Genomic DNA, 27647 nt, shown 5'->3' on the forward strand with positions numbered 1-27647 from the left:
TTAAAGCCTGGGCACTTTTATGTTCGAGCTGTTTTTATGAATGAATTTATGAAAACCTTAAAGATATCACTGGAAATAATTACATTTGCAGGAAATAATGTACAGTAGCTGCCCCTGCTTATTTCTGACAACGAGTGAAACATGCAGCGCACATCAGATGGAAGAATAACCAGCCACAGCTCAAAGCTTATTTCCCTCTTCCTGACCTGAACAAAGCAGAACTCCATTAGTCAGGAGAACTGATCACTGATACTAATAGACACTGACAGAAGTCAGCAATTAAGTGCAAAACAAACAATAGTACGGCACATAGTGTAAAATAAAATCCTGCTAACAAAGATACCACAGAAAAAACATTCATTCTTGATGAAGCAGCACATTCACGTCTCAGTGCACAGTAAAGTGACAGAAATTACCTTTGGACCTTGCGGTGAGATTGTTTTGTCAGTTTTAAGAATTAACTTTCAGTCTCCAGTTTTAAGTCAACATGGATGAGAAGTCCTTAAAGTGCTTAGAGAAGATTCAAATTTGAACCCTCCAGAAAACCACTAAACGGGCCTTGGGGTGAGACTGATTTGTCAGATAAGATACTGATTAATCTAAATAATTCAGGGAAAGAATTATTAATATACTAAGATACCTTAACTGTGTAAGTGTAACTTCATTTTAAACTAATTTCAATATAATTTTCTTGCCTTTTGGCCCAAAATGGATAGTATACTCAAGTATAAGTATAAAATATATATTTGACAAATCAGGAAATATCAGTGTCTTAAGTTAGGCTGTAGAAAGAAGTAGGATACCGATACTTTGGAAGAAAAGTAACAATGAAGATAAACTAAACACAAAACCCTTACCAGGTATACCTCTAATAATAATACTCTAATACCTCTAACAAAGAAGACAATTGCTCCTTTAACGTCAAAGGCCATGAATGTTTTTTTTTATTTTTTACAGCATTGCTCATTTTTCTTTCATTTTATTTAATAATCTAGACGAAAGTAGGAGGAGGGGTTAAATTCTCGCTGGAAGACAGACGGGTTACAGATTTAAAAAAAAAAAAAAAAATCCTCTGTGAAATAAAAACAAACCAAAAAATATACATTACATTACATGATAATATCAACCGCCTGAAAAAATAATTGTGGGAAAAAAAGGGGAAAGTGCATTTAAGGCAACTGCTAGTTAGCTGAGTTTGCACAAAAATAGTCTCAGTAATTCCCCTCAGATAAGTGAATGGAGTGGATCATAGTTACTGTCTGCTATGGAATGAGATGCCTAGATACTCTAGACCTGTGAATGGAGCCGTAGGGGTGGTATGATGGCACATACATTAGCTCAGGTACACAGGGAACAAGCACGGTCAACTAGTAAATATTGCAGGGACTGGGCAGAGTTAGCCTGACAGGAGAGAAGTGGAGCAGGTGTAGTGTTGCATTCACTTTCTCCTGTTTCACTTTGGGGAAGTGGACACCTCCATGGCGAGTAGTGTATAGTAAAAGAAGGTTGTTAGTATCAAAGACATTTTGGTGAGTAAAAAAAGAACTTCAGAGAGAGAGAGAGAGCCTGCAGTATTCTTGGGACACAGGAAGTGATGAAGTCAGAATCAGTCAAATGATGAACTGATGAATTTAGCTTTTGCCAATTTTTTTTTTTTTTTGTATAACAGGAACACAAGTGTTAGATTTGAATTTAAACCGATCAATCATCCAACCAGAGTTGATAAAGATATTTTGCAAGATAGTCTGAAAAATATTTACAAGTTTGTTGTGAGATCATGTAACTTTAAAGGGAGGATTGAAAGTCGCTCAGGTGAAGACAGCACCCCCTGCTGGCCCACAAGAGCGACACATTTTTGACAGTAGAACGATGAATACAGTATGCAGTGTGTGGTAAAGGACGGAAGAAGGACAGGGGAGGCAAATATTCCATTATCCACATTCATATTCCAACTTTTTTTTTTCAGTTATAATTGTCAAGGAAATAAAGTTCATCTTTGCAGCCGTCACCACAATAAAACAGAGCAATTTATACCCTTTTGAGTCATTTATAAACTGCCAAGTACATCAACTGTTCAAGCTGCTTCAGAGAATTAAAGAAAAGTGCAACTATTCACAGAAAATAAAAGGGGAGATTACATGAAATAATTCGGACACATGTACATATCAACAAATGTATATATTACAGTACAGAATTGGGATGCTTTTTCTCAGTGGAAATCTTGGGACACAGTATCAGAGTGGTAGGAGCTGTAAAAAAAAAAATAAAACAAGGAACCAAAGAGAACCAGAGAGTAAAGCTCTTATAATCTGCTGGTTTTTAAGACAAATTAAAAAGCGGTTTGACAATCCGTAGGTTTTGCTGTGAGGATCCAGGTTGAGTGGAGCTGGATCAGAGTGTCATTTGCCTCATCACCTTTTCTCTTCTCTGTTCTTCATCTCTCCTCACTCAAGCCTGTGATGTGTGTCCACTGAAGACGCGTCAACCTGAGTGTCCTGTATCCCCCCCCCTTAAGTGTCTGTACACACCAGTCTCTGCAGAGCGGTTCTGTCCTTTTCCAGGGAAAACAACCCGGAGAGTCCAAGCAGTCCGTGTAAGCACCATTCTGCGAGGGCAGGCCAGCAGATGACACACCGTGTCCAGAGTCTTCCTTAGCAATTCTGACCTGAAACGGCCTCTGCACTCATGGGCCCTGAGTTGGCTCACTTCCACTAACCAAGAGGTTGCATTCATGAAGAACGTCCTTTCAGGTTTGGAAAGGAAAGGAAAGAAGAGGAAAAAAAAAGGAGAGAAGTTGTGGTCTGGTGATTTGTTTGCTTCGTTGTCTATGAGTTTTTCTGTCTGTTTATATTCCCGCTGTGGCTAAATGGTGGTGAGAGATATATTATTACCCTGCATGGCAGAGAGAACATTTCCAAGGCTTTGGTTTGGATTTGTCAAAGCATGTGTGAGTGTGTGTGTGTACGTGTGTGTTTGCATCTGCATGCATGTCCGTGAACTGTATGTCTGCAGGTATATGCGTCCGTGTCTGCATCAAAGAGTCTCTCCAGCTGTGTGTTGCCGTTGCAGTCTGTTGCAGTACTCGCAGCTGTTTTGGAGAGGCATTACATTTTCCAACATTGTAAAAAGAAAAATGTCATTTTGGGCAGCATTCTGACAACCCCACCCCCGTTAAAAAACAAAAGAATAAGATTTGAAGAGTGGACGTCCCTGGCCAACACATCCACATACACCGACAGCAGTCACTGATGTTATGACACTAGCAGCCACTGCTACGCACACTGTTCCACACTTGTCCAGAAAATAAATAACACTGCAGTCACAAACAAGATCTCCAAGCTGAAACGCCACCTGAGAGACAGAGAGAAACAGAAAGGGGTCACAAAGAATTAGAGGAGTAAGAAGTCCAACAAACGCTGCTCATTTTATAATACTTAAAAACCGGTATAATTTTTTCTCCAGCATGTCTGTTGTTTCAATCAGCAATCAATGCTCTTTAGAAATAACTGTAAACAATATGTACAGAATAGTGTAAGTGATCAATGCTGTTTCCCACTCCCCAGTCTGACATTCCTCCTAAGTGCTGGCAGGACTTAATGCTTCTTAACGTTTTAGCAGATCTTCCATTTCAATTTCTTGCCCGGTTGTAACCTTGAATTGAGAATCATCACTGGACTCTGCACGTCCCCTCATCTCTAATAACTGCTTTACCGTCTTTCATCTTATCATTTTGGTTTACAGACCGCAACTTCACTGTTGTGGTTCACTCTCAGCGCTGCCACCAGCATTGTCTCCAGAAGCAGGCAGCTGTTTTCAGGGAAAACACTCTTATAACCCCACTGCGCTCTATCTGCCAAGCACCAAGCAAACATTAGCGACTTGCTGTCGAACATAATGGAGCATTAAGCTGCCAATGTGCAATATTTTATGGAGTCGGCAGAGACCAAAACAGAGCTAAAAGACAAGAGGATATTGGACTTCTTCAGGTGGCCACAAACATGACGCCAAATGAATACTAATCTACTGGAAGTGTGAAAAAGCAACTGTTTGAATAACAACTTTATTAGGTGATAATATGTCAGTGATGTTTTTACAGCTTGCTGCGCTGCCCCCGTGTGGCTGAAAATCTATAAATGCAGGTTAAAAGGTAGTTACTGAGATAAAAGTCAGGTTGTTCAAAAATAGAACTGAATTCTCTTATAAGACCACGTACAAACCTCAAAGACTCTGCATCAGAAATGCCTGAATGGAAAGTTGTTGAGAGCACGAGGAGAAAGACAGAATGACGGAATATTTCTAAGCGATGGTAAGGCAAAGCAAGTAAATGTATAGAGGGGAGCGTGAGCAGACCAGGGTCAAATAATATTTGCTTCCGGAGAGGACTGAGCTGCCCGGTTTGTATTTGGGTTGTGGATTCCTTTCTGAAACAGCTACAGATTAAATGTCAGTGTGAGGATTAAGAGAAGTACTTTGACAAATTTGTGTAGAGTTTTATTTTATTTTTTTTTTATTCACTATGTGCAGCATCTACTGTTCAACTTAGACACTATTTCCTCTTTTATTTGCTTTTGTTTAATCAGTATAATGAATAAATACCAAATTACATTACTTTAAAGCTATTTTTCAAAATAAAAATAAATTCCTTGCTTTTATTCTCGGGGTCACTTTAATAGAAAAGTATTTGACCGAGGTCCAGAGGAGAGACGGCAGTGGTTTGAACTGTCTTACTCAAAGCCCTCAGGACTCACCTCTTCTACAGGACACGCCAAAGACTTCAAGGCCAAAGGATAAAGGCAAGAGAAAAGAACAAGAACAGAAACAAAAACTGGAGAAAGACATGTGAAGAAGGGACAAAGAGAGTGGGAGAATTAGAACACTCAAGATATGTTAGTAACGGCAGACAGAGACAGAAGTTAACAGGGGAACTGCAACAGTATTCATGAAGCCGTACCTCCGAATATCACCCATGTATGCAGCCAATGTGGCATTTTTACTTTGAGCTTCCATGAGAGTGGTTTCCTATACAGCATTTAACATTCAACTGAACATTGATTCCACAGGTGTTAGAAAACCAACTTTTGGTTTCCTGTAAGCAAAGATCTTTACACTAATGAACTGAGTAGCATTTCATGGGGAGTTTAGTGTTTTTTCCAAGCAGCTGATCTATATTGAATGCATGTATCCACTTTTTTTTTTTTCCGGAAAGACAAGCATAGTCTACCTTTTCCTCCAGGTCTTTAATCTGCCTCCTCTGGATTTCTGTCTTGTCTTCAAGGTCACGAATTCTCTGCAAATATTCAAAGAGGAAACAATATGGAACCTTTGCAATTGAGGGGTCAAGTGAGATTTCACACACAAAGAGGTATTATCTCTCTCTCTCTCTTTCTCACACACACACACACACACACACACACATATATCTGTGACAGCTACAGACATAGACGGACCTGGTGGGCCTGGTGCAGCAGCTCCATCCTCTCCTGGAGGATCTGGCAGTCGTATTCGCGACTCTTCCTCAGCATCTGCCTCCTAAGCTTCTCCACCGCCGTCCGCAGCTCGTCCTTCTGCAGCTCATCTAGAGGCTCACCGTACTTTATCACCTGGTGGGAGAAGACAGGTGTCACATAGGCGTGCAGATAACATGACGCTTGTCTCTGGTCTTACTGATCTCACTGCTTATATCAGCAGGGCTGATAGGAATTGTGAGATTTATAGAAGATGTCTAGGAATCTTGTGTTTCCTTGAAGCCTGCGTTTCCTTAATTAGCCTTCATTACTGCAAAGTCTCTGTAGTCAGCCATGTAAATTGGTTATGTACACTCACAGACACACAGAGACAGAGCAGTTCCATATTAGTGGGATGTGTATGATCACAAGGATGCATTGCGCATTTTCTAATTTTCTAATGACATCAATGTAACCAGCGCTGATGTTTTACAAGAGGCCGTCGTATTACAAGGCAACAACTCTTTGGTGAAATTTACAGAAGTTTTCATAACAATGAGGCTGTAATATGTTGTGACATCGAGCACCTTGTCCTGCTGCAGGGCATTGTATAGCGTTGCTTCCAACTCCTGGATTTGCTGTCGGGAGGAGAAAAAGGGGCTGTTATTGCTCACTTTTAACATCATACAAACAAAACACTCTTAAGACTTTGTATTGACTGTATTGTGTCGACTGCGGCATGCACAACCCCAACCCATAACCTAACTTTGTCATGATTCAAACCTTAACCATAAAACCCAGCCTTAACCTGAAAAACAAATAAGAAACCAAATATTTGTGCCTAGATGGGAATTGAGTTCCAACAGTGTAGGATTTTGATTCCACAAACTGATGTGTATATGACACACAAATACACGCTCACCATGTAGGCCTGGTCCAGGGCCTGTTTTCTGTAGTCCAGCTCCTCTTCTAGATATCCTTTCTGTTTACAAAACATCTCCTATACAGAATGAGCAGATCAGAGACAGTGGTTAAGGGGAGTATTTACTAAGACAACAGAATTATTAAATGAGCCCAGCCACAGTTAATCCTCACTGAATAAGACCTGATGCTGGGCTGTTTAACCCTTTAACGTCCTCACCAAGAAAAAAGCAATGAAAAAATGTATTCTTTATATATTTTATTTCCTTGGGGCACTAATTACAAAAATCAATGTTTTTTTATGAACAGACCCCACATTTTTTGAAATACTGGCCTCTACAAAACGGTTGAGATGTTGTAAGTAAAACATGTTTTCAATAAGATATATAGAGTCAAAATGTGCTCTACCATATGGTTGAGCAGAAGGTTAAAGGGTTAAGACATGTGGTGCTAATGTCTGGAAAGCTATGGTGTACAAAAGAAAGAGTTTTCTGCTGCTGAACATTGATTACTGACTGAACACATTTTTGGAACATTTATGCATGACAGTCACTATATGTGTGGAAATATTATTTGTTATATAGCTTAATGTCATTAGTGCTACAAGAGGTATCAATCAAGAAAAGTAGATAAAACTTTTTAAGTCCTGCATTATTGTTGCAAACATGTTAAAAAACACAACAGGAAGTAGCTTCTTTCTTATAACACTGGACTGGAGTTCATAGGTGTTTAGTTCATTAGTAAAAGGTATTTTCTCACCATCTCTATCTCCAGGTCCATCATCTTCTGGTGCAGCGCTGCCTCCGTCCCCTCAATCTGCTGAATCCACTGGAGCACAGGAAAACAGAACAGCGTGAGTCGCCTCGTCATAAAACTATTCTGCGTGTCGAGTTTTTCACGTCATCACATGAGGTTCCAAACTTACCTTTTCTGCTAGTGACAAAACAGTGCTAGCCTGAATAATGGCCACTTGCTCCTCATTTCTTAAATTCTATACAAAAAGAGAGAAAAAAAAAAAAGTTGAATTCACAACATGGGCGTTTTAGCATCATCTGTCAAAATGTTAAATTACGTATGAATTACCCCGTTGTCTCCCAGGATATCTAAAAGTTTGATAAGATCTGGTATGCACACATCCTGTAAGGAAAACAGAATAAAAATCAATCAGGACTGTACAAATAAAATGACCTTTACTTTTATTTTTTACTTTTATTCGAGGCTCTTTTTCCACTATGAAATGTTCAGAGTACATTAACGTGGCTTGTTAAATTGAAGTAGTCATACGAAGTGAGGGATCTGTATAACAAGTGGCACCCTTTACCACAAAAGACTAAGAAACCGGACCTACTTTATGATTAATTATTATGATAAGCAGGTGCTTACCTTGACCCCCTCCTTCATACAGTAGATCTGCAGTGCACTGACCCCCTCAGAGAACGGGTGCATCCTCAGGTGGTTGAAAGGAGGGGACTTCCTCTCACGCTCCTACGATAACAGAAGCATACATGTCATTGTAGAAAGAATGTAGAATTACTGCAACTCTCATCACAAGTTTCTCCGCATTAGAGCAGAGAAACTTTTATTTTGTTCAGTGATTAATGTTTAAGTTCAGGTGATGGAGCTATTTGCTTTGTTCAGCCATGAAAATGCTGACCATCCACATTTCAGACAAACTGCTACTACCATCTGGATATGCATCAGACAAACAACTGAAAGCATCAGTAAAATAATAACTTTAGGGTTCAATCACTGCGATGTTGGATCGGTTCATTTTAACACAGCTCTAAGCACATCTAAGCGATCTGTTCTCCTCTCAACTCACTAGGTGGCAACTTAAGCCTTCACAAGCTGCTGTCAGTATCTGCACTGCAGCACCATAAAGCACAAAGAGCACCGTCAGCTTGTTACCACCTTGACTGACAGACTGGTGGGCTGCCTGTCTACGCGGCTAAATGGCCATACATGTCTAGCATGCATTTCACCTCAGTGCTTTATATGCCGAATCAAGGCGTGTGCACGGGTCAGCACACTCCACAACATGGGACATCTTTTAAATCCTACTGTTGTGTAGAATTATTGCAGTTGTGAAGCTGTAAAAGAAGTGCTACATTTAAAAAAAAAAAAAATCAACTTTCACCTCCAGGTTCATCTTTTATCACCAAAGTTGCTTTTGTCAGATAAATATGGTCAAAAGATTTTGAGAAAGTGTAAAATGGGTTTTGAAACTTGATAAAGTCCCTATAAAATGATCTCAGGATGTGTTATCAGGATAGTAAAATGTTTCTGGAACCCAGTGTAGCTCTAATAAAATAATCGAGGCTCGCACTGCTGGATGTATAAATAGCAAGTACATTTTACAGTACAGAGTTTTGGACACTGGAGCATGGCATCTATGGCATATTTTGTGCTCACTCATTATGCTAGCTTAACAGAGGCTTAGTAGGAAACTCTCTGTGACTCACCTCCAGCTCCAGTATCCTAAACTCTAACAGTTCATTCTGGTCTTTGGAGTCTTGTAGCTCAGAGTGCAGTCGACTGCACTCCGACTCCACCTTTTCCACCTGAACATCACAGACAAACAGAATTAATAAGGAGACAGGAGTAACAGTGCAATCCACACAACCACAAACATCTTGAGAAATACTGTAGATTGATTGTCGGAAAATAAAACAAACATTTAGTCCAACCTTGTCTAATAGCTCCTGATTCCTTCGTAAGAAGAGCTGCTTCTCCTCCACCCATTTGGAGTCCTAGAGGGCAGACACAATTGATGCATTTAAATCAAAGCAATTCAAAGAAAGTACAAATACCATTCAACACATTACGTTATACCATATTTCATATAGCCTGTGTTATGAGTCAAATCAAAAAGTGATTATATTGTTACTTCAGTTTGGTGTTTTAGCAGTAAGTAAATTTCATATAGATGACTGGATGTCCAGTGGTGGAATGTAACTAAGTAACTAACTAACTAACTAAGTGATATTTATTCAAATACTGTACTTGAGTGTAAATTTCAGAAAGTTAACTTTTTAGAGATAGAGGTTCTCACAGTACAGCGACAGTCCAAACATTATGGTTTTATAGAAAATGATGCATTGCTGTACAGTAGCTTAAAATACCCAACAGTGTATAAAATAGTTCAAATGAGTGCAACTTCAAATATCTACAGCAGTGAAACTTAATATACACATGAACATTTTTACTTTTGTTACTACTAATAATACTTTTACTTAAGTAATGCTTTGAACGCAGGACTTTTACTGGTAGTGGAGTATTTTCACAGTGTGGCGTTAGTATTTTTAAGTAAGAGATCTGAATCCCATCTCCACCACTGAAGATGTCTCACACACATGCATGTTTACAGGAAAGCACATTAAGCTGCCCTCTGTGCTGCTTGTCTTTATGGTATAACAAATATATTGCATTGCATTATATTGTTAGTTCCAGTTCCTGTTGTTTTGTCCACCACATAGTGCGTACATTCATCTGCCTTCATTCATACGTGCCCTACCTGTCCCTTCAGGGTCAGTTCCTTCTCCAAGTCCTCTATTTTGGCTTTATACCTGAGAATGTCTGCTTGGACCTGCTCGTGAGCCTAAAACATGTGGAAAAAGAAACATTCATTAGCCACTGGACACATGGGGGGTTTAAAATGTGTCATTATTAGATTTAACATTTATTCCTTAGTCCTCCAACAGTTAGACAAGCCTGACCCCCCATTTTTCATTTCCCACATCCTTATGGAAGCCATAACTATGCTTCAACCTACCTCCAACATAATGAATTATTAGTGAATACATGCACTGGATTGCTAAACTGAGTGACGGTGCTCAACATTTTTCACTGATGAGGCTATTCTAAATTTCTCTCGCTGTGGATGTACCTTGGCCTCCATCTCAGCGTCCAGAATGCCTCCTTTCTGCTCCTGCAGCAGGGCGTAGGCTCGCTGTAAGGCCTGATACTCCCTGGTCAGTTGACGGAAACGCAGCTCCGACTCCTCAGTGGATAGACCCTTGTTTGAGACACACAGGTTAAAGGTCAACCTCTGTGGACGATGGATTTTATGGACAAGGAAGTGAAGGAATCAAAACAGAGCAAAACTTTCGTGGTGGTTTGACGAGTACCAGGGAAGTTCTCACCTCATCCAGGTCTTCATCAGGGGTAGCAGGAGTTCTGTCCATCCGGAACGAAGCCACTGAGGACGTTTCTGAGTCCATAGACTCTTCATCATACCCAAAGAAGGTGTCTACTACAATGTGCCTCTGCAGAGAAGTTTAAAGATTTGCAGATCTTAAAATCTCTGATGGTAAATGCCAAACAATAATTATGCCCTCTTCACATGATCTCATAACAGCTCACTCTCAGGTGTCCTTGACAGCTTTTTCACATTGTTGTATTCAGTGAAATATATCTATGTTTCAGCATCACTTACTCCAGCAAGGTGAATGCGGGTTGGAACTGAGGTAAAACTGGCAGTTTTGACTTTACTTGAGTGGCAGACTTTAATTTTTGAGTTTTCCTGGTTATTATATGACTCTCTTGTTGAAGAACTCTTGTTCTTGTGACTCACTCACTCACTCACTCACTCACTCGTGTAACTACATTCAAAGCCTCATTCAAAGTACACACATTTTTCAAAAGTGATGAAATAAAGTGTTTTCAGGGTTTCATTGTTTACACGGTCACAAAATGTGTTTGTGTGTGTGTATGATAGTAACCAAACTAAGTACATAGCTAGAAACATATTCAATCCTCTCTACCTTTATTGGCCTTGAACTTCTTTTATGCCTTTTCTTTCTTAGTAGTTTTTCTCGGTCCTGAAAAAACAGACAAATGGAGAGAAAAAACATTGTGAGATAACGAGAATGCATCAAATGATTCAACACACTATGCACAAACGCTGCCTTGTGGTCATTGCAGACAGTGTTTACTAATTCACCATTTCTAATTCCCATTAACTTGGTTGATGCAGTAATAGTGGTGGTAATGTATACCCCAGCTTGCCCTTAAAAGACAGCAGCACACAGGTGACCGCAAAATAATGCTGATGTGCAAATAACATCCAAATGTGCAATTACATGAATTCTAAGACAGTTCATGATCCACAAATCTGAAATTCTTGCCTAAATCAAAAGAAACTTCAAACTAAAATGCTAAAATTTGCACCATCAGTAGATAGATAAAGACATACTCTTGTTAGTTCATCAATCATGCTTTGTTGCTCCAGGACTTGAAGCTTGAGAAAGGCTATTTCCTGGTCATCATGGGCTTGGTCCAGGTCATTCAGAGACTTCAGCTTCTTCAGTGGGGGATGAGAGCTGATCTTCTCCTTCTGCACAAAAAGCACAGGGAACACAAATCATCTAAGGTCACATGATCCACCTATCAATCAGCCTGTCCCTCTTGCCCAAAAAGTAATGATAATGGTACGTGTGATGCTAATGTGACTTTGTGCTGACCATCTCAAAGTTCTCCTTGGCCAGGCTCTTAAGTTTGTCCTCCAGCTTCTGGATGGTCTGCGTCAAATCATCATTCCTTTTACTCAGCAGCTTGTTCTTATCCAGCAGGGGCTTACACTGCTTCTCTGACTCTCGAACTCGCTTCAGCTGGTTGGGAGAAAGGGACACAAGGACATATTAGATTGTAAATGACACAGGGAAAGTGGACAGCGAGAGACAGAAGCTCGGAGATTTTAAAGACAAGCAGAGGGATGAAGAGATGTAACAGATGGGAGAGAGCGGGGAATCCAACATTTTTAACCAAATCATTTGGTCGCACCAGTTCGTTTCTCTCATCAACCAGCAGTGAGTTACGGTCCTCTAATTTGCGTATAGTTGAGTTGAGTTCAGCAATGCGTCTCTGGTTTCTCCTCAGGTCCTGAAACAAACGCACAAAAACACAATAATTGATTATTTCACTACTTTAATCGCTTGACAGCTGTAGGTGTAAAGAAACAAAACTTTAAATGATCTAAGTTGACATTTTCTGACATAGGCCTGTGCAACAATTAAATTCTTTGTTCAGCAATTCTATTAGTTACAACAAAACTAGCATACATTTAGAGTTCTGTATTACTGGCATGTGGCAGGAAGCTGACTTCAAGAGTGTCAAGTCAGGAGTACAGTAAAATGACTGGATTGACTGGAGCCATGACAATTGATGTGCTTGCATCTCATGGACATTAAATCTAATGCTCATGAGTTGTCATGTTAAGAGTGGGTTAACAACAGTTCACACACTGTAACAACAATCAAGTGTGACAAGTGACATGTTTTCCTTTGTCTTTGTGACTTTGAGGTGATCATGGGACTTCCAACTCACGAGACCTGAATCTGATTTTAGGTCAAATCAATCAATCAAGCCTGATCATGTGTGTCTTGTTTCTGCATCTGGTCTCTCAGCTTCCTCCAGCTGTTTTGGGAGACTCTGAGCCTGAGATCAGAAGAGGTCACTTGCTAACCATCTGTCACAAGCATGCTACAACTGTCATGACCTTTTAAAACTTAGAAGAAACTATGCAAATATATGCATATGGAGCAGAAAAATCACACTAGAAATAGAATAATAATATGAGTATAACATGGCCACTATGACATATAGACATGTAGAGTACTTTAAAATTAATTTGATTTTGCTAACAGGATTTGCCAACAAACTTACTGTGATTTTAGATATTTAGCGTCAAGACAGACACCAGATACTGCTCTTTGTCTCCATTAGGTGATTAAAACATCGGTACTTTAGTTACAAAGAGGTGTTCAAATGCTAAACCAAAGAGGAAAAAAAAAGGGGCTCAAGAGGTAGGAAGGCTGCCATTTTCTCTCGAAGGGATAGGATGACATTAATGTTTTATATGGATGAACGGAGCTTGAAAGGTCTCCTTGCTATTCCTCTCTACTTACTGGGCTCCCACAGTGCTCCGCTCCATCTCCAGCTCTGCCTGGAATCTCTCTTTTCGGGCTTCCCAGGCCGCACTCAGCCTCCTTGACAAGGAACAGTTGTTCATCCAGGGCATCCTTCTGAAACTGCAGCTTCTGTAAGAAGCCCGCCGTTGACTCTAGCTCCTTCTCCAGAGCAAAGATGGTGCGGTCTTTAGATTTGATTTCATCCACCTACAGTGACGGAGTAAGATACAGTGGTGCGTTTAAGAAATTGCTGAAAGGACAATACTTCATTTCTCAGTTTTATGTTACTATAAATACCTTTTGGTGTGACAAAATAAGGAACTGAAATATTATTTTAATACATTTCATGGGCTAAAAGACTAACTGATTAATTCAAAAGGGCTTCATTACATTGAATTATTACTGAAATGAATGAAAACAGTCATTAGTTGTACTTTGCACAAATGTAGCTGCACACACCTGGTACACTCTTTGCAGCAGATCTCTTCTTTTGCATGAATATTGGCATGTTTAATTTTTGCAGCCAACTAAAATCTAAGCCTTCTCTCCACCCCGCTTCACATGCTACATTGATAGCCAATGTAATATGAGCAGATGCTAAAGATTTCAGTAGCAATGAGCATACCAGTCTGCGGATGTCCCTCTCACAGTCCCACTTGATCTTGGAGATCTGCTCCTGGTGATGCTGGTGCTCCACCCGCAGATCACCAGCCTTCATCTTGTCAGCCTGGATCATGTTGCTGAGAGCCTCATCGGTCTGCTTCTTGGTAGATTTCAGCTCCGCTATCTCCTGCAGCAGCTTCACTCTCTCTTGGTCAAAGAAGCGACGTGCCTCCTCCTTGGCTTCCAGGGTGAGTGCAGTGCGCACCTGAGGAAGCAGGGGGAGAAAGAGGGAGGCTGTGGATGTGGCTTGGCAGAATTTCCACAGACATTTTTTTTTTTTCTCTCAGAACTGAAGGTGACCCTCCTGTGCCAAGACCCTTTGTCCTGGTTCAGTTCCACAGCTGCTGCTTTAAGATTTTGTTTTGGGAGAAATGTATCTGATTCTGAAGTTGTGAAACAGAAAAAGGGTACAGAAAAAAACAAACACTAGCTTCATTCCCCTGTTTTAAACCTCACCTTTTCTCCGCTGCCATCGCGCATGGCGCTCAGTGCAGCTTTGAGCCTCTGGTTCTCCTGGTCTTTGATTTTGGCGTGGCGGGCAAGTTCCTGCTCGTGCTGCCGTGTCAGGTTTTCCCTGAGAGCTTGGAGGTCCTTTTGCTTTTCCTCGTGCCACTTGGCGCGCTGCTCTGTTAACATGGCAGTGTGACGGTGCTGCTCCTGCTCTCGCACCCGCTTCACCTCCTGAACCTTGTCGCGCTCCAGTTTGTTCACCTTTAAGAGGAGCAACAGATGAAGGAGGGCATGCCTGTTAGTTTGCCCTGAGCAGTTTCTGCTGTCCTCCCCTCAGACTTACCAACAGAACCCTCACAGATGGGCAATATGTAATATGTATAGTAATATGTCATCATGTCAATTCTGCGAGGGCACTGGGCCACACGGGGACAAAATGTGATAAGACGGGACTTCAGAGCTCACTTGTTTACATGGAAATGAATTGAAATTCTTGACCCTGTGACCAATTTCACAATGACCAATGGCACAATGCTGACATTGGCAGCTATTATTCCTGTTCATTACATCATCACATCCACATTGGCATGAACTATGGGTAATCTTTTAAGCAGGAGCTAGTGAACTCTGTTCTCCAAGTGGACACTCTGAAAGTATATGTATAACTTGAAAGTATGTGTATATGCTGTTCTGTACAACATGTCAGAGGCTCAATGTATAAAGTCAATATTTAACCTGATAAGCATACTGTAAGGGTGTAGAGATGAGAGGAGTACATTGCGTAGGTGCCATTGCAGTGCTACTATGTGTAGAGGCTGTGCATTAACTTATTGAATGTAATAGTTCACTGCATGAGTGCATAACGTGCAATGTAGTATATACAGCTGTTTTCCATTAACTGAAGATGTGCCATGCACATTGTTCTAAGACCCTGGTTACATATGTGCAAGTTGTAGGGTTCAAATGTTGCTCTTTTGGACCTTAGTTTATTGGCTGGCTTTCAAAAACGTAATATGCCAGTGCAACTTAAGTTTGTACGAGTGTCAACGTTTAAATCTACCGAGCTTGTAAGAGAAATATTCAGAGCAAATTTAAATATGTTGATGTTGTACAGTACCTTGCATTTTTCTTGGTGTAGCTCTATCTGAATGTCAGTTAGCTTGGACCTGAGATCTTCATTGGCTGCCTGCAGGGCAGAGATGAGCGCTTCGGGCTTCTCGCCCTTCGTACGCCCTTTCTTGGCCATTGAGTCAAATACTAGAGAGGCTCTTCTAATGCTTTCATTGAGGCTTCACAGAAACTTTCCAAGGCGCTCCCAAGGTTTCCAGTTCCTCCTCTTCTTCATTCTCCAATCAGACTGAAGGGCTTAGGGGTGAAAGGGAGACAAAGAGAGACAACGGATTGCAGAGGTGACATAATTATAACTTTGTGTATGTGATGATAACTGAACTCAGTGTTGGTTGGGTCTGAAGAAAATATGTTTAGAAATGAAGAAAATCTGGTGCTCGAGTTAAAAAGAAGTGAGATCATCAGACCTCTGTATCTTTACTTGAGGCAACATTAACTGCTACTGGTATAACACACCTGAATCTCATACCGAAATGAGTGCAGTCAAGTTGCACTGTGGGTAATGTAGGTTTTTAAAGAGGAAGAATGATGCATGCAATAAAAAGTACTATCTCTGGATCTGCTTAAAAAAAAAGGGATCACCAGAGTTATTAGAATTACTTCTGTGGGGAATATGAACTGTCCCAAATTTCACAGTAATCTATCTGATAGAGACAGTTCTCACTCGAAACCACAAATGTCAACCTTGTGTTGCTGCTAAAGGAAAAGCCAGGGGATCATCAAAGTCATTGGAATAAAGAATTATCATACAAATTTCACAGCAATTTATCCAGCAGTTATTATAGTATAATTTCAGCTGACCAGCCAACAAACCTTGCCTGACCTGTAACCACTGTGTCAAATGTGTCAAAGACCATGAGGTCAGTTTTCCTCATTAATAACAAAATGAATTAAAATCTGCATTGCCATGTCATTACTGCATGTTCTCTGTGATCTCAGGAGAAGACATCACATGTGCATCCTATAGCTACACTCAAGAAATTGTTACTAACAACATTGATGCATCTAAAAGCAGCTTTCATGCTGCAGTGCATTAGTGCAGTTTTGATGTGCAGCCGGTTATGATTCTCATTTGAACCAGCGTCTGTCGGCTAGACGGCTACTTGTATGTTCATTTGAGATTCAGTGGCACTATAGCTTACTCAGGAACTGGTGCAGGCGCTTGGAACACAAGCTTACTAAATACAAATGCTGTGTTCTATTTGGGTACATTTTTTGGATGGCTGTTATAAGTATACACCAGGCTTGGTGATTCCCTTTCCTGGAAAAATGTGTCATTATAACATTGAACACAAAAGTACAAGGCCCAAAGGACGGCGTATGAAAGTCAGAGTCGGGATATTGGAGGTTATTGTTACCCTATGACGTTTTCAAATGCAAGTAACTGAGGATAAAACGCCTATGTTTCCCAGCTCCTGACTTTTTCTAAAACTGGTGCATTAATCATCAAGTGAATTATGGGTGATCTGAGATAAAAAGAAAAGTTATGATAATTTATACCTAGAATCACTGAGGGGGCGTTTTTACCCCTCAAAGAAACAGCTGTATACTGCAGCTCTTAACATCCACGGCACGTCCAGTTGCATGTCCATTGTCTTTTCGATTGCAGCACTGCACATAGCCTGCGTTTACAGTGGGCCATATATAGCTTACTAAAAAAGAAGAAATGGTCCATGACAAAACCAACAAATGTCTATGAGGCTCTGGCAGTGCTTCAGTATCACCTTTAATGCCCACATCGCAGCTGCAGGACGCCTCTACTGTTACAGCCAGTGAAGTTCATAATGATGCTTAGTCCCTGAAGTTAAGCAGCAGAATTACTATTGATTATTCAGCAACAATTCAACAACTTCTAATGGCTTGTTTGTGATTGCAGATGCTGATGCATTCCGGGGTAAAAATGACACCATGCCTCTGGGAGTATTGGTGTATTGGCAGCTCTACTGTTAACATACCAGAAGACTGTTTTTTGGAACAAATAGTTCTCTGGGTCTGCAGAGTCAGTGGTAATCCTCCATGCCCTACTATTGGCCTTTTCTTCATGCACAGCTTGAGGTCAGCTGAAAGCCAATGGCCTGCTGAGTGCTGCAGACAAACAAGCTTAAGGCCTCTTCTCAAACAGACTTTGTGAAAGAGTGAAGACTTTCAAAGCAAATCAGTCAAAATCGCTTGTATCAATATCATGCTTTCAAATTAAGGCTGCATCTGTGTAAAATGTTCAGGTGACACATCATGAAATGAAGTTATTTGTATTTTTTAGTGCATATTGCAACCAGTTTTGCAGCACTGTGGCATGGCCCACCATGACAGAGTCCTTAACCCTTTAACCTTCTGCTCAACCATATGGTAGAGCACATTTTGACTCACTATATCTTATTGAAAACATGTTTTACTTACGACATCTCAACCGTTTGGTAGAGGCCAGTATTTCAAAAAATGTGGGGTCTGTTCATAAAAAAACATTGATTTTTGTAATTAGTGCCCCAAGGAAATAAAATATATAAAGAATACATTTTTTCATTGCTTTTTTCTTGGTGAGGACGTTAAAGGGTTAATATACTTAAAACATTTAAACGCAAAACAGGCAGAAAAAGGAAAGCGCATGTGGTAGATTATGTGTGCAACACATTTTGTTAGACCTGATGTGTCTGACCAAAAGGCTTGTTAAGGAGAAGAGGTGATACCTTTATTATCAGTGTGCACAAGTGAGTCTGTTTTTGCGATGTCTCCTGTCTACACTTTCACTGTCTACATTCTTTTCTTTTACATGGTTCAGACTACAGGCCAGTCAAAGTGTCACAAGTGGAACACTTTGTTGAGAAATGGATGTCACTGCAGATGAACTATCAAACAGCCCCCAGCTAGAATACACTAGGCTGTCAGTGTTATGGACTGAACCAGAAATCCGGTGGTTACTGGTCAGCTAAAATAACGTGGTCACTGCACTATTGATTAATTACAAAATGACATACCAATCACTGCTGACATCAAAATTATCCTTTACCACTGCTTACAGTATGATACCAATCAGCACCTATCAACTGCATGAATTGTAATCAGTCCTAAATTACAAGTCGTGGCCCCTTTTGTGATCTGTTATGAGATTTACAAAACAAACCCAACTGAACAACTTGTTACAATAAATGTGTGGTACAGTAACAGATGTATTTCAAAGGAATTCCCATGGAAATCAACAACTGCTCATAAACTCTAGCTAGCCAGCTATGAAACTTCTAGATTAACATTTCCTGATTCTTTCTTAAAAACTCTAATTAATGAATGAATATTTACTCCAGTATATTATAAAGTCCTACCAAATTCTTTTTCCCATGAAATGTCTGACTGACGTGTGCATGTGGCAGCTACCCTTTTTGCACTTTTGATGACATTCTACATTAAGTTGTGATTAGGATCTGTCAATCGATTCAATTCACATTAATCACTGTGATGCTGTGAATGCTGCTGACAATCAAAACGTCATTTCTAAAGGACTTTTTGTACAACTGTCTGTATTTAACCACTTGAATCTCTAACAGAATTCAATAACAAATGACAACTGCTGACAGACATGACACATGAACTGTGCGCTCGTTGATTTCAGACACTTATTCCATTGTCTGCATTATATTTTTCTTCAGTTTCAATTTGAAACTGCTGTAATATCTAATTCAGATATTATTACAGGACACAGAAATGATTGCGTATGCTTATCTCCTATTACAGTTCATGGGATTTTCCCAAAGGCTGGTCCTTTTATCAGCGTCTCCAGTTGTTGGGTATCCTAATCAACTACCACAAAAGAGCACGTGCAAATGAACGTGCACACCATCATGCATCGTCACGATGACTCAAAAGGAGTTGGATGGTGTCCGTCATAATCTGAAGAGGGATGACATAACATTGCTTAAAAGATTCTGAGATCCAGATTAGAGAAGAAGCAAACATCATCATCAGTGCGTTCAGTCTGCATGGGCTCATCACTCAGCAGTGTTATGGGGCATTTTAAAAGTGCTGCTGCTCACTTATGGAGTTTCTCCAAGGAAACTGACTGGTCTGTCAGCACACCATACGGAATAAAGGGCAAATTAATTTCAAACATGACTTACAATGTGAGTGAGTTTCAAACACTTTGGTAATTGACTGCTAACACTAATGCCAGTAATTAATAACTATTTGATGAACATCAATGCATTGCTTTGCGGAGCGAATTCTGACTTAGTGTGTGTTATGTAATATCTACAGTATATGCAGTGTGATGGGAATCTTTGACTCTGGTTAGCTCTGACTGCTCACTGGAGACTTTGATAACTTATGTAGTGGTATTTACAGAGAGAACAGAGACAACAGCAACCAGTGCAACCAGTTTGGTCATTCTACATGTACCATGTAAGTCAAGTCCAATGGCTCTTATACATCTTAACGAGGATCTACGACTATTCACGTTACTCCAGATCACGTTATATGAATCGTCACCATCAGCACCTTTCTCCAGCAGGAGACTATCTTGAAACGTCTGGTGCACAGTGAAGCTATCACCTCCCACGTTCATAACTCAAAGAGCTGCGTCACTCCTTATCCGAAGGGCTCCAGCCAACCACAGTCACATCAAACAAACTGTGCTCCAAAGACAGAGACAGGGCTTCCCTAACTTTATGTTTCACAGGTGGCTTCAATGTGACCCCCGCGACTTGGAGAAACTCCTGTATGTAGAGGCTAAAGAAGGAAATTTTCCTCACATACAGTCTATGTGTGTGAGCGCATACAGTAGTATGCCCTTCCTTCTATGGCAGTAAAAATGCCTAGTGTAAAAAAAATGTGGTGGTTTATAGTGGTAAAGTGATAAAGGATGCTTTCCTTAGCCTCAACACCTCAACTCTTCTCACCCTAACTTTGCCTGGAGTCACTTGCCCTTCACTTTCACACTATTGTGTCTAACTACATGGTATCTGCTGTAGTGTATGTTATTCTGAGCAAGAGCAGATAAAGGTAAATGTAAGTGTAAAGAAATAGAGGAAACAGTGACAAAATCTTGCATTCTCTATCAATGTCTATCTCTATCAATCCAAACAATATGAAAAGCAAGAAAACACAGAACAAGATCTGAATTAGAAGCACAGAAAAAATGAGCAATAGACGAAATGATACATTAGACGTGATACATAAGAATAGGGGAAGGGAATAACTCCAGAGAGGAAACTCTAGTCTCAGTAAAGGGTTACCCAGATCTCTCTCAAGGGACATTAATTATTATTTGGCAGTTTTGGCACAAGTCCAAAGAGAAGTCCAAGGAAGGAAATCTAGAAATGAAATCCCCTGATGTACACATTAGAGTGAATGTCAAAGTAATTTCATATTGTGGTATGTTACAATTTACGTTTTTAGATACAGTTCTGATGATAATTTTGCCACTACATTCACAGAATTCAAGCAAATCATGGTTTTATTGCTTTCCTACGCTAACTTAATCGGTGTGGTAGCTCAAACTATCAACAGAAAGTAATTGGAAACAAGTTTGATGACTTCGTCAGCTTCTAAAATATGATGATTTGCAGCTTGTATTCTTATCATATCGGATATCTTTTCGGGTTTATACTGTTTGTAAGCAAAACAAGCAAATTAAACAGGCATTTTCACTAATTTGTCAAGTCTTTTTGATTAATTAATTAATAAAAAAATCGATCAATTGATTAAAAAATACTATTTTTCAGCATATTGCAAACATTTACAGGACCACTTGCAAACAGAAATATCATGGCATGATCTGTTACTTTGTTTTGCACTGTGGCATATGTGATTACATAATGTACACCACTCTTATCTATGGGCACCAGACACTGAGATTTCATACCAGACAGTCTGTTCTCCTGTAGAGCCTGTTCCTTCGTTTGCTTTGCTTACGTGTCATCATTACTCAGTACTCCCCTCTCCACCTGACAGCCTTTACGTCTAGAGTTGGTTTAATATTTTAATAGAAAAAGCTACAGCAGCAGATTCCACTGCATAAAGGGAGGGTTTACCCAATAGCTGCTTCTGCTAGTAAGCAATTCTTAGCACATGATGGACTTGCAGTGGGGATAGAGGTGTGCTTTCTAAGCCTGCCCTGTACTTTTCACAACACTACTTCCCAACTGTAGGCTGGGATCATAGTTCTGCTGGTTTCTTCTCATACGGGGTAGTTACTTCAGTGACTGTACCAATTATTGTACAACATAATGGTGCTGAAGTAGAGCTGTATGTCAGTTTTCATTATTTCTCTCTTCCAATTTTATCAATTTCGCTTAAATATTTTATTTAAAAAATACATATGATTATTTGTTTCCAAACTATTGTTATATTGGTACCCCTTTCAAATCTAGGACAGACAAGATACATAAGTTGTAGCTAATGCTCTCTACATGGCTAATAATTCATTTACTAATGCTTTGTAGACCAGTTAAAGAGCATTAATAAGAACAACTTTAAGGTTGCCAGGTTGTGAAAAATCTCTTATGTTCTGCCTATTTGATATTAATGCTGTTATGAATCCATAAAGAACTGCTTAACAAGTTGTTAATAAATGGAATTTGGTTCAGATTCTCTGCAGCCTTTGGTTGATACTTTCAGGACGATTATTAACGATCAATTATTAACGGCTTATTCAACTAATCTGTAAAGTTTTTGCAACTTGTTGATCAACCATTAATAAAGCCAAAATAACATATTTTTGGAAAACACTCTGGAAACATTTAATGGACATTTTTCACTGTGCAAAAAACACTTCTAATAGAGAAAAAGCATTCGAGTGGTAGTGATGATTCAACGATGATTCATCTATATCCATCTCCATCCAGCTGAATACACTACCATCATGCAAAGCCAACCACAACTCACCATGACTACTAATACTGTATTAACCTACAAACCATCCACAGCAGCCAGATACTGTTCTGAAGGGTTAGACTAGATATGAATTTGCTGTGAGCGCAAGTCAATCTGATTACTGTCATATTCAATTTTCAGACTGCCCTGGGAAATAATCCTCTGACTAGTCAAAGGAACATAACACACCCAAAGACAGGCATCAGGGGCAACACTGGGCAATGCACCGGATGTTGCCTTAACTGTCTACCCTATTTTGACTTTCAATTCTATTTTCTAATGTCTTACTTTCCCTGTTTATCACTCCGGTCTGGGGATTCTTACAGTAACTGATTTTAGGCTTAATATGGAGGTGAGTTTCACTGCGTTGTCCATTTGCCCCCTGTACTTCCCTCTTTGCACTTAACAGGTTGAACATTTGAAAAGCTTTAATATTTAAACACAGGACGTTAGAGCAGGAGATGTTTGTTGTTGAAAGAAAGGATTTTGTATTTAACAGGGTTCAAACTAAGCTTGAACAACTTTGGAGGCTTCTAAATCACACTGCAATTTTGCACTCGGCAGTCCTCATCTCAGAGACACTGTGGTTCTTAGAAGACACAAATTGACAGCAATATATGGTATTTTCATAGACCTTATCTTCCTTTAAAGGTAAGAAGTAGCCTAGCGGTTGCAAACCATTTACCAACTAAAATGCATATTGCTATAGTAGCAGAGGCTGTACTGTTATAGATAATTGTCAGGAAATCCTCATACATTAATAAAATTAAGAATTCAACGCTTAGATAAGACGAAAGAATGAGCTACAAACTCATCAGACATCAATCAGCAGATTTCAATCCCTTTACAGCAAATATGAAAACATAAAAACACAAATGAAGATTGCAGTGTGAATTACTGACCGCACTGATTTAGAAAGAAATTCCTAACAAGTATTATAGAGCTCAACATAGCTAGGACAGTATCAAGCACCATAATACATAATCTATCCAAAAGTCATGAGTCATCATATTAAGAAATAAGAAATCATGTCAAAAAGAAGTACCAGTACCTTACACAACACTCCTGGTAGCTGTCAGACCAGACCCTGTAGCTATAGTATGCAGGACTAGCTCATTCAGCAAGAAATTGCACCGTCTGACACAACTGAAGACCAATTTATATGGACTGAAATAAGTTAATGGAATTACAAATGTCATGCCAGAAAGGGTTTAACTTGATCTTGCAAAGCTGTTTAGGGCTTTCCTCTGAGAACTAGCAAGCAGGTCAAGCATCCATCGCACTGTCATCCCTTTAAGTAGAATTTAGTATTTAGTATGATTACCCTAAAATGGAAAGATGTGCCAAATAATGCGTTCACTACCTACAATGTGTACATATAGTGAGCACAGCAGGATGCCTATTCTATAGGGGCAAACTACATGCACATGGTTGCACGCGCCATATGAATATACTGTTATTTTCCTCTTTCCCTGACTGTTGTCTATGTAACAGTGACTTTAGGGGCAGAGGAGGTCTACAAGAAGTTGACAGGGGCTGACATATCATCACCTTATAAGGTTATTACAGCTAATGTGATAGAAAACAGTTGCCTATTTACACATCCATCTGACGGTTGAGTCGTGTTTGTGGCCACCTGAAATATGTAAGTCCAATATTCAATCTTCCTTATGCTCCGTTTTAGTCTCCACAAACGTCTTTAAAAAAAAAAAAAAGACCAACTACTCAGTAAATGTGTCTGTCTGCCATTTTGGTGCTCAGAAGTGTTCAGTGGTTTATTGGAGCTCTTTAACCAAAAACAGCTGCCGATTTGAGTGGGGAGGCTCCACCGTGCAGTAAACTTGAAGTCCATGAAGCCAAAACAATGAACTCCAAGCTGCTACAAAGCATAATGGTTGCTGCAGATTTGAGTGATGATTCTCAGGGGCTTGTTGACTGCGGCAACACCTTTCACATGAAGCACACTGGCACCATGACCCACTTTTGACTCTTCAGACATCAATTTGGGGTGTTAGTGCAGGATTTTCCAGACAGTCTACCAGGGTACAAACAGATATGCAAGGCTTGCTTGCGGCTTTAGTCTGACCGAGGTAAAAGCTGTGTAGAAATGTCTGATAGTTGATGAGTTTTAAGGAGACACTTCTGGTCTTTTTGAAAGACTTCTGATCTTTATCATGTTAATTTAGACTGCATGCCCATGCTGCATTTAGTAATTTACAACTGTTCTTGCCAAATCTGGTTCATTCGCAACCACTTATTTGTATACATCATAAAAAAAAAAATAAAAGTGGCAGCTAGTATGTTCTGCAAAGTTGACAACATTTTCTATATCAGGACCTACCATCTGTCAACCACTTCCCAGGCACGCTACTGCACAAGCCATACTTTGCCTTGGGTTAGAGTAAGATAATATTTGTTTTGAGGATCATATCTGGCGTTTCTTTAAGCACATTACAACTGTGTTGAGGATACCAGCCAGGCAAAACATCAATAGGTCTGTAGGGAAGCAGCTGATAGAAACATAAAGTGGATTTAGTGTAGGACAGCTCTTCATCTATTAATTTCTAAAAAATAGACACTTATTCAAACAGGATTCTTTAAATCATGAAACCTACGCTATTTGCAAAACGGTCTTCATGGTGCATGGATAACAATTTTGATGCCACATTATCACAGTAGAGTCAAATTGCATTAACTGGGTGAATTACATAAATGTGGTTGCTTCTATTTCATTACTGTCCCAATCCCAGGGTTGGCAGATAATCCCAAGTGACAACATTAGCAAAATCCACACCAACCTTTGACTGGAAATGTATCAAAAAAATTCACAGTCTGCTCATATTAACATTAAATGAACCATGTCTGCAGTTTCCCCATTGACATGTGGAACAGGAGTTCTGATGCCAGACCTAAACAGACTATTTAGTGATCACATGTGCATGCATACTTTTTTCCCAGCATACAATATCTAACATTTCTGGGCTATTTTTCTTTTGACTAATCTATATTATGCAACAGAGTCAGCAAAAAAATAGTCAGAGTGATGCCAGCACTGCCCACATGTCTATGGGCAAGTTTAATCAGTGTGGGGTCTGGTTGTGACCCAAGTTGATTCAAAGTGCCATCACATCGACTCGAATCAAGCAGCACTCTCCTGCTTGTTTTTGGATTAAGTTGGCTTCTTGGTCCAGGCCAAAAGTGACTTCTAATCTATCTGCCTGAGGTCAAAATACCAACCCACTGTCTGAACAGAGCTCTACCAATGCTGGAAATAGTACAGGAAAGTGCATCCAAAAGGTCTAAATTCATATCTGCTCCGTGATTTGTGTGTGACGTGAGTTATCAATTTACGTAATATTTTTAAAGTGCACTTTATTCCTCAAACAATGAATAAAAATTCACTGTATTAGTTGTCATAACCAAACACTGTTCACCAGTGTCATCCAACAGATTTAGTGGGATGTTCTAGTTAAGACTGTTTCTATTTATGTAATCGAGTTGGAAAAAGTTAGTCAGACTGATGCAGCACTGCCCCAATGTCAATGAGCAACTTAAGTGTAATCAGTCTGGGATCTGGTTGTGATGTAACTTGGTTTAAAGTGTCATCACACTGGCTGGAGTCATGCAGCACTCCTGCTTGCTTTCCAGATTACATTTCTCTGCTTCTTAGCTCAGGCCAAAAATGACTTTTAATCCATCATCCTGGGGTCAAAATACCAACTCAGTGTAAGAACAGGGCCCTATTAATGGCGGAAACAGCAAATGAGCGAGGTGCACATCTGCTCCATGTTTTGCATGTGGCTTGAATTATTAAATTACATTTTTTTTTTGTATTTTTACAAACTGGTAGTATTTTTAACCTGCTGGGACGTTCTGGTTGAGGCTGTTTGTGTTTATACAGATAATTACTATCTATGTAGTGTGACTCTCAAATCTCAGTTTCATGTTCTATTAGTCCTTCACACTAAGTTTACGTTTGACCTTCATTAGAACTCAATGTTAAGGGAGTAACTTGTTGTGCAGTACATCTAAAATCAAACTTGATGCTTCATGTAACAACTTTTTAGCTAAATGAGGCCGTCCACTGATGTTAGATGAGCAGGGACACACGGAGGGGAACGTGTCTATGAAATTGTATGACAATGCGCGATAATGCAACAAAACTTGATGGCAGGTAGATACAGAAATGAATATAACACTACGAATCACAGAGGACCCCTTTTAATTTCATATTCCAAAATGTAATATCCTAAATCCAGTTCCGACCAAACGGTGGAGAAACATAATTGGAACACGTGAATCATATTGCCTTATTGTGACAACTGAGTTTATTTTGGTCATTTTTATTTTTGCTCCATCAATGTGTGGTATTGAACAGCCTCTTCGTTTGCGATTCGATCTATAACCTATTAACTTGTGGGGCGGTCACAAGCCAACATCTGTGCTGACCCTAAACCAACAGTGTGACAAATGCCCTCCCAGCAGGAGTGATGTGTGTCCAATCAGGCCAGTGTAACACCCTGAGGCAGTGGCAGGCTTCAGAGCCCTGTCCCTCAGTGTGGAGGCCCAGACAGGCAGCTCACTGTGGACCAGCATCCTCTTGCAACATCACTGCAGCGTCTTTACAAAACATGGGCAGTAACGTGGGATGACTTGTCAAGCAGAAAAACGCACACACTGCAAACCATACAGCACATGCCTAATTATGTATATAAGCCAATGCGCATCTGGCTTTATCTGAGGCACAGGCATCAACAGCTGGAAGCTTCAAGTGAACAACTAAGTTAGCACGGCTATCGAAAGCCTAGCAGCCGCAGAAATGCACACACCGATGAACATCCGTCGTGCGTAAGATGGCTCTGCATGGCGATGAAAATCCCAGAGCGGACGCGAGCTCCATCCTCGTCATCTTCGAAGGGCTTGCTAGAGTAGGCCAAGCTGTGCCACTTCCGACATGCAGGCTAAACCTAATGCTACACGCTCGACCAGGACAGGCTGCATGCTTTAATGTCGTGCAGGACGATGGTGGCATTTATTGCTGCAACATTACCTTTTCGGTTCAGTGGGATAAAAATGACTCCAATATGTATCTGGCACCAGATGATCAACCTGACTGAGACCAACAGGCCCGCTAGTCCCAGTAACTCCCACTACAAACGGTGTCAAACCCAACAACAGGAGCATTAATAGCTTCCCTTGACTTACCTCGTAATCGATTCTCATCGTGCGCGGAGTCTTAATCTGCGTAAAACCGTGTCCATGACACGCTCGTTGT

The 27647-nt window shown here is 40.1% G+C and overlaps 1 protein-coding gene across 1 annotated transcript; it reads right to left on the reverse strand.

The window, feature by feature from the left end:
- Nucleotides 1-2454: 2454 nt before the first annotated feature.
- Nucleotides 2455-27647, reverse strand: jakmip2 (janus kinase and microtubule interacting protein 2). The gene is made up of 23 exons (XM_070843250.1): nucleotides 27578-27647; nucleotides 15504-15751; nucleotides 14393-14647; nucleotides 13899-14141; nucleotides 13271-13480; nucleotides 12147-12245; nucleotides 11828-11974; nucleotides 11560-11700; nucleotides 11129-11185; nucleotides 10508-10630; nucleotides 10252-10380; nucleotides 9880-9963; nucleotides 9053-9115; nucleotides 8828-8926; nucleotides 7749-7850; nucleotides 7449-7502; nucleotides 7291-7356; nucleotides 7125-7193; nucleotides 6367-6444; nucleotides 6032-6082; nucleotides 5448-5600; nucleotides 5222-5287; nucleotides 2455-3351 (listed from the first exon to the last, which is right to left on the reverse strand). The coding sequence occupies exons 2-23, from the start codon at nucleotides 15630-15632 to the stop codon at nucleotides 3172-3174; spliced, it is 2598 nt and encodes an 865-aa protein (XP_070699351.1). The 5' UTR covers nucleotides 15633-15751; nucleotides 27578-27647; the 3' UTR covers nucleotides 2455-3171.

This window comes from Pempheris klunzingeri, chromosome 14, assembly GCF_042242105.1.
Source record: "Pempheris klunzingeri isolate RE-2024b chromosome 14, fPemKlu1.hap1, whole genome shotgun sequence".
Taxonomy (NCBI): Eukaryota; Metazoa; Chordata; class Actinopteri; order Acropomatiformes; family Pempheridae; genus Pempheris; species Pempheris klunzingeri.

Bases quoted from the DNA above. Each gene is read 5' to 3' on its own strand.
- jakmip2 (XM_070843250.1), bottom strand. From the start codon at position 15,632: ATGGCCAAGAAAGGGCGTACGAAGGGCGAGAAGCCCGAAGCGCTCATC. The intron at 13,481-13,898 runs GTATGCTCATTG...CCGTCACTGTAG, and splicing joins AGAGGGACATCCGCAGACTG to GTGGATGAAATCAAATCTAA. The intron at 9,116-9,879 runs GTAGGGCACGTA...TCTGCCCTCTAG, and splicing joins AACTGACCCTGAAGGGACAG to GACTCCAAATGGGTGGAGGA.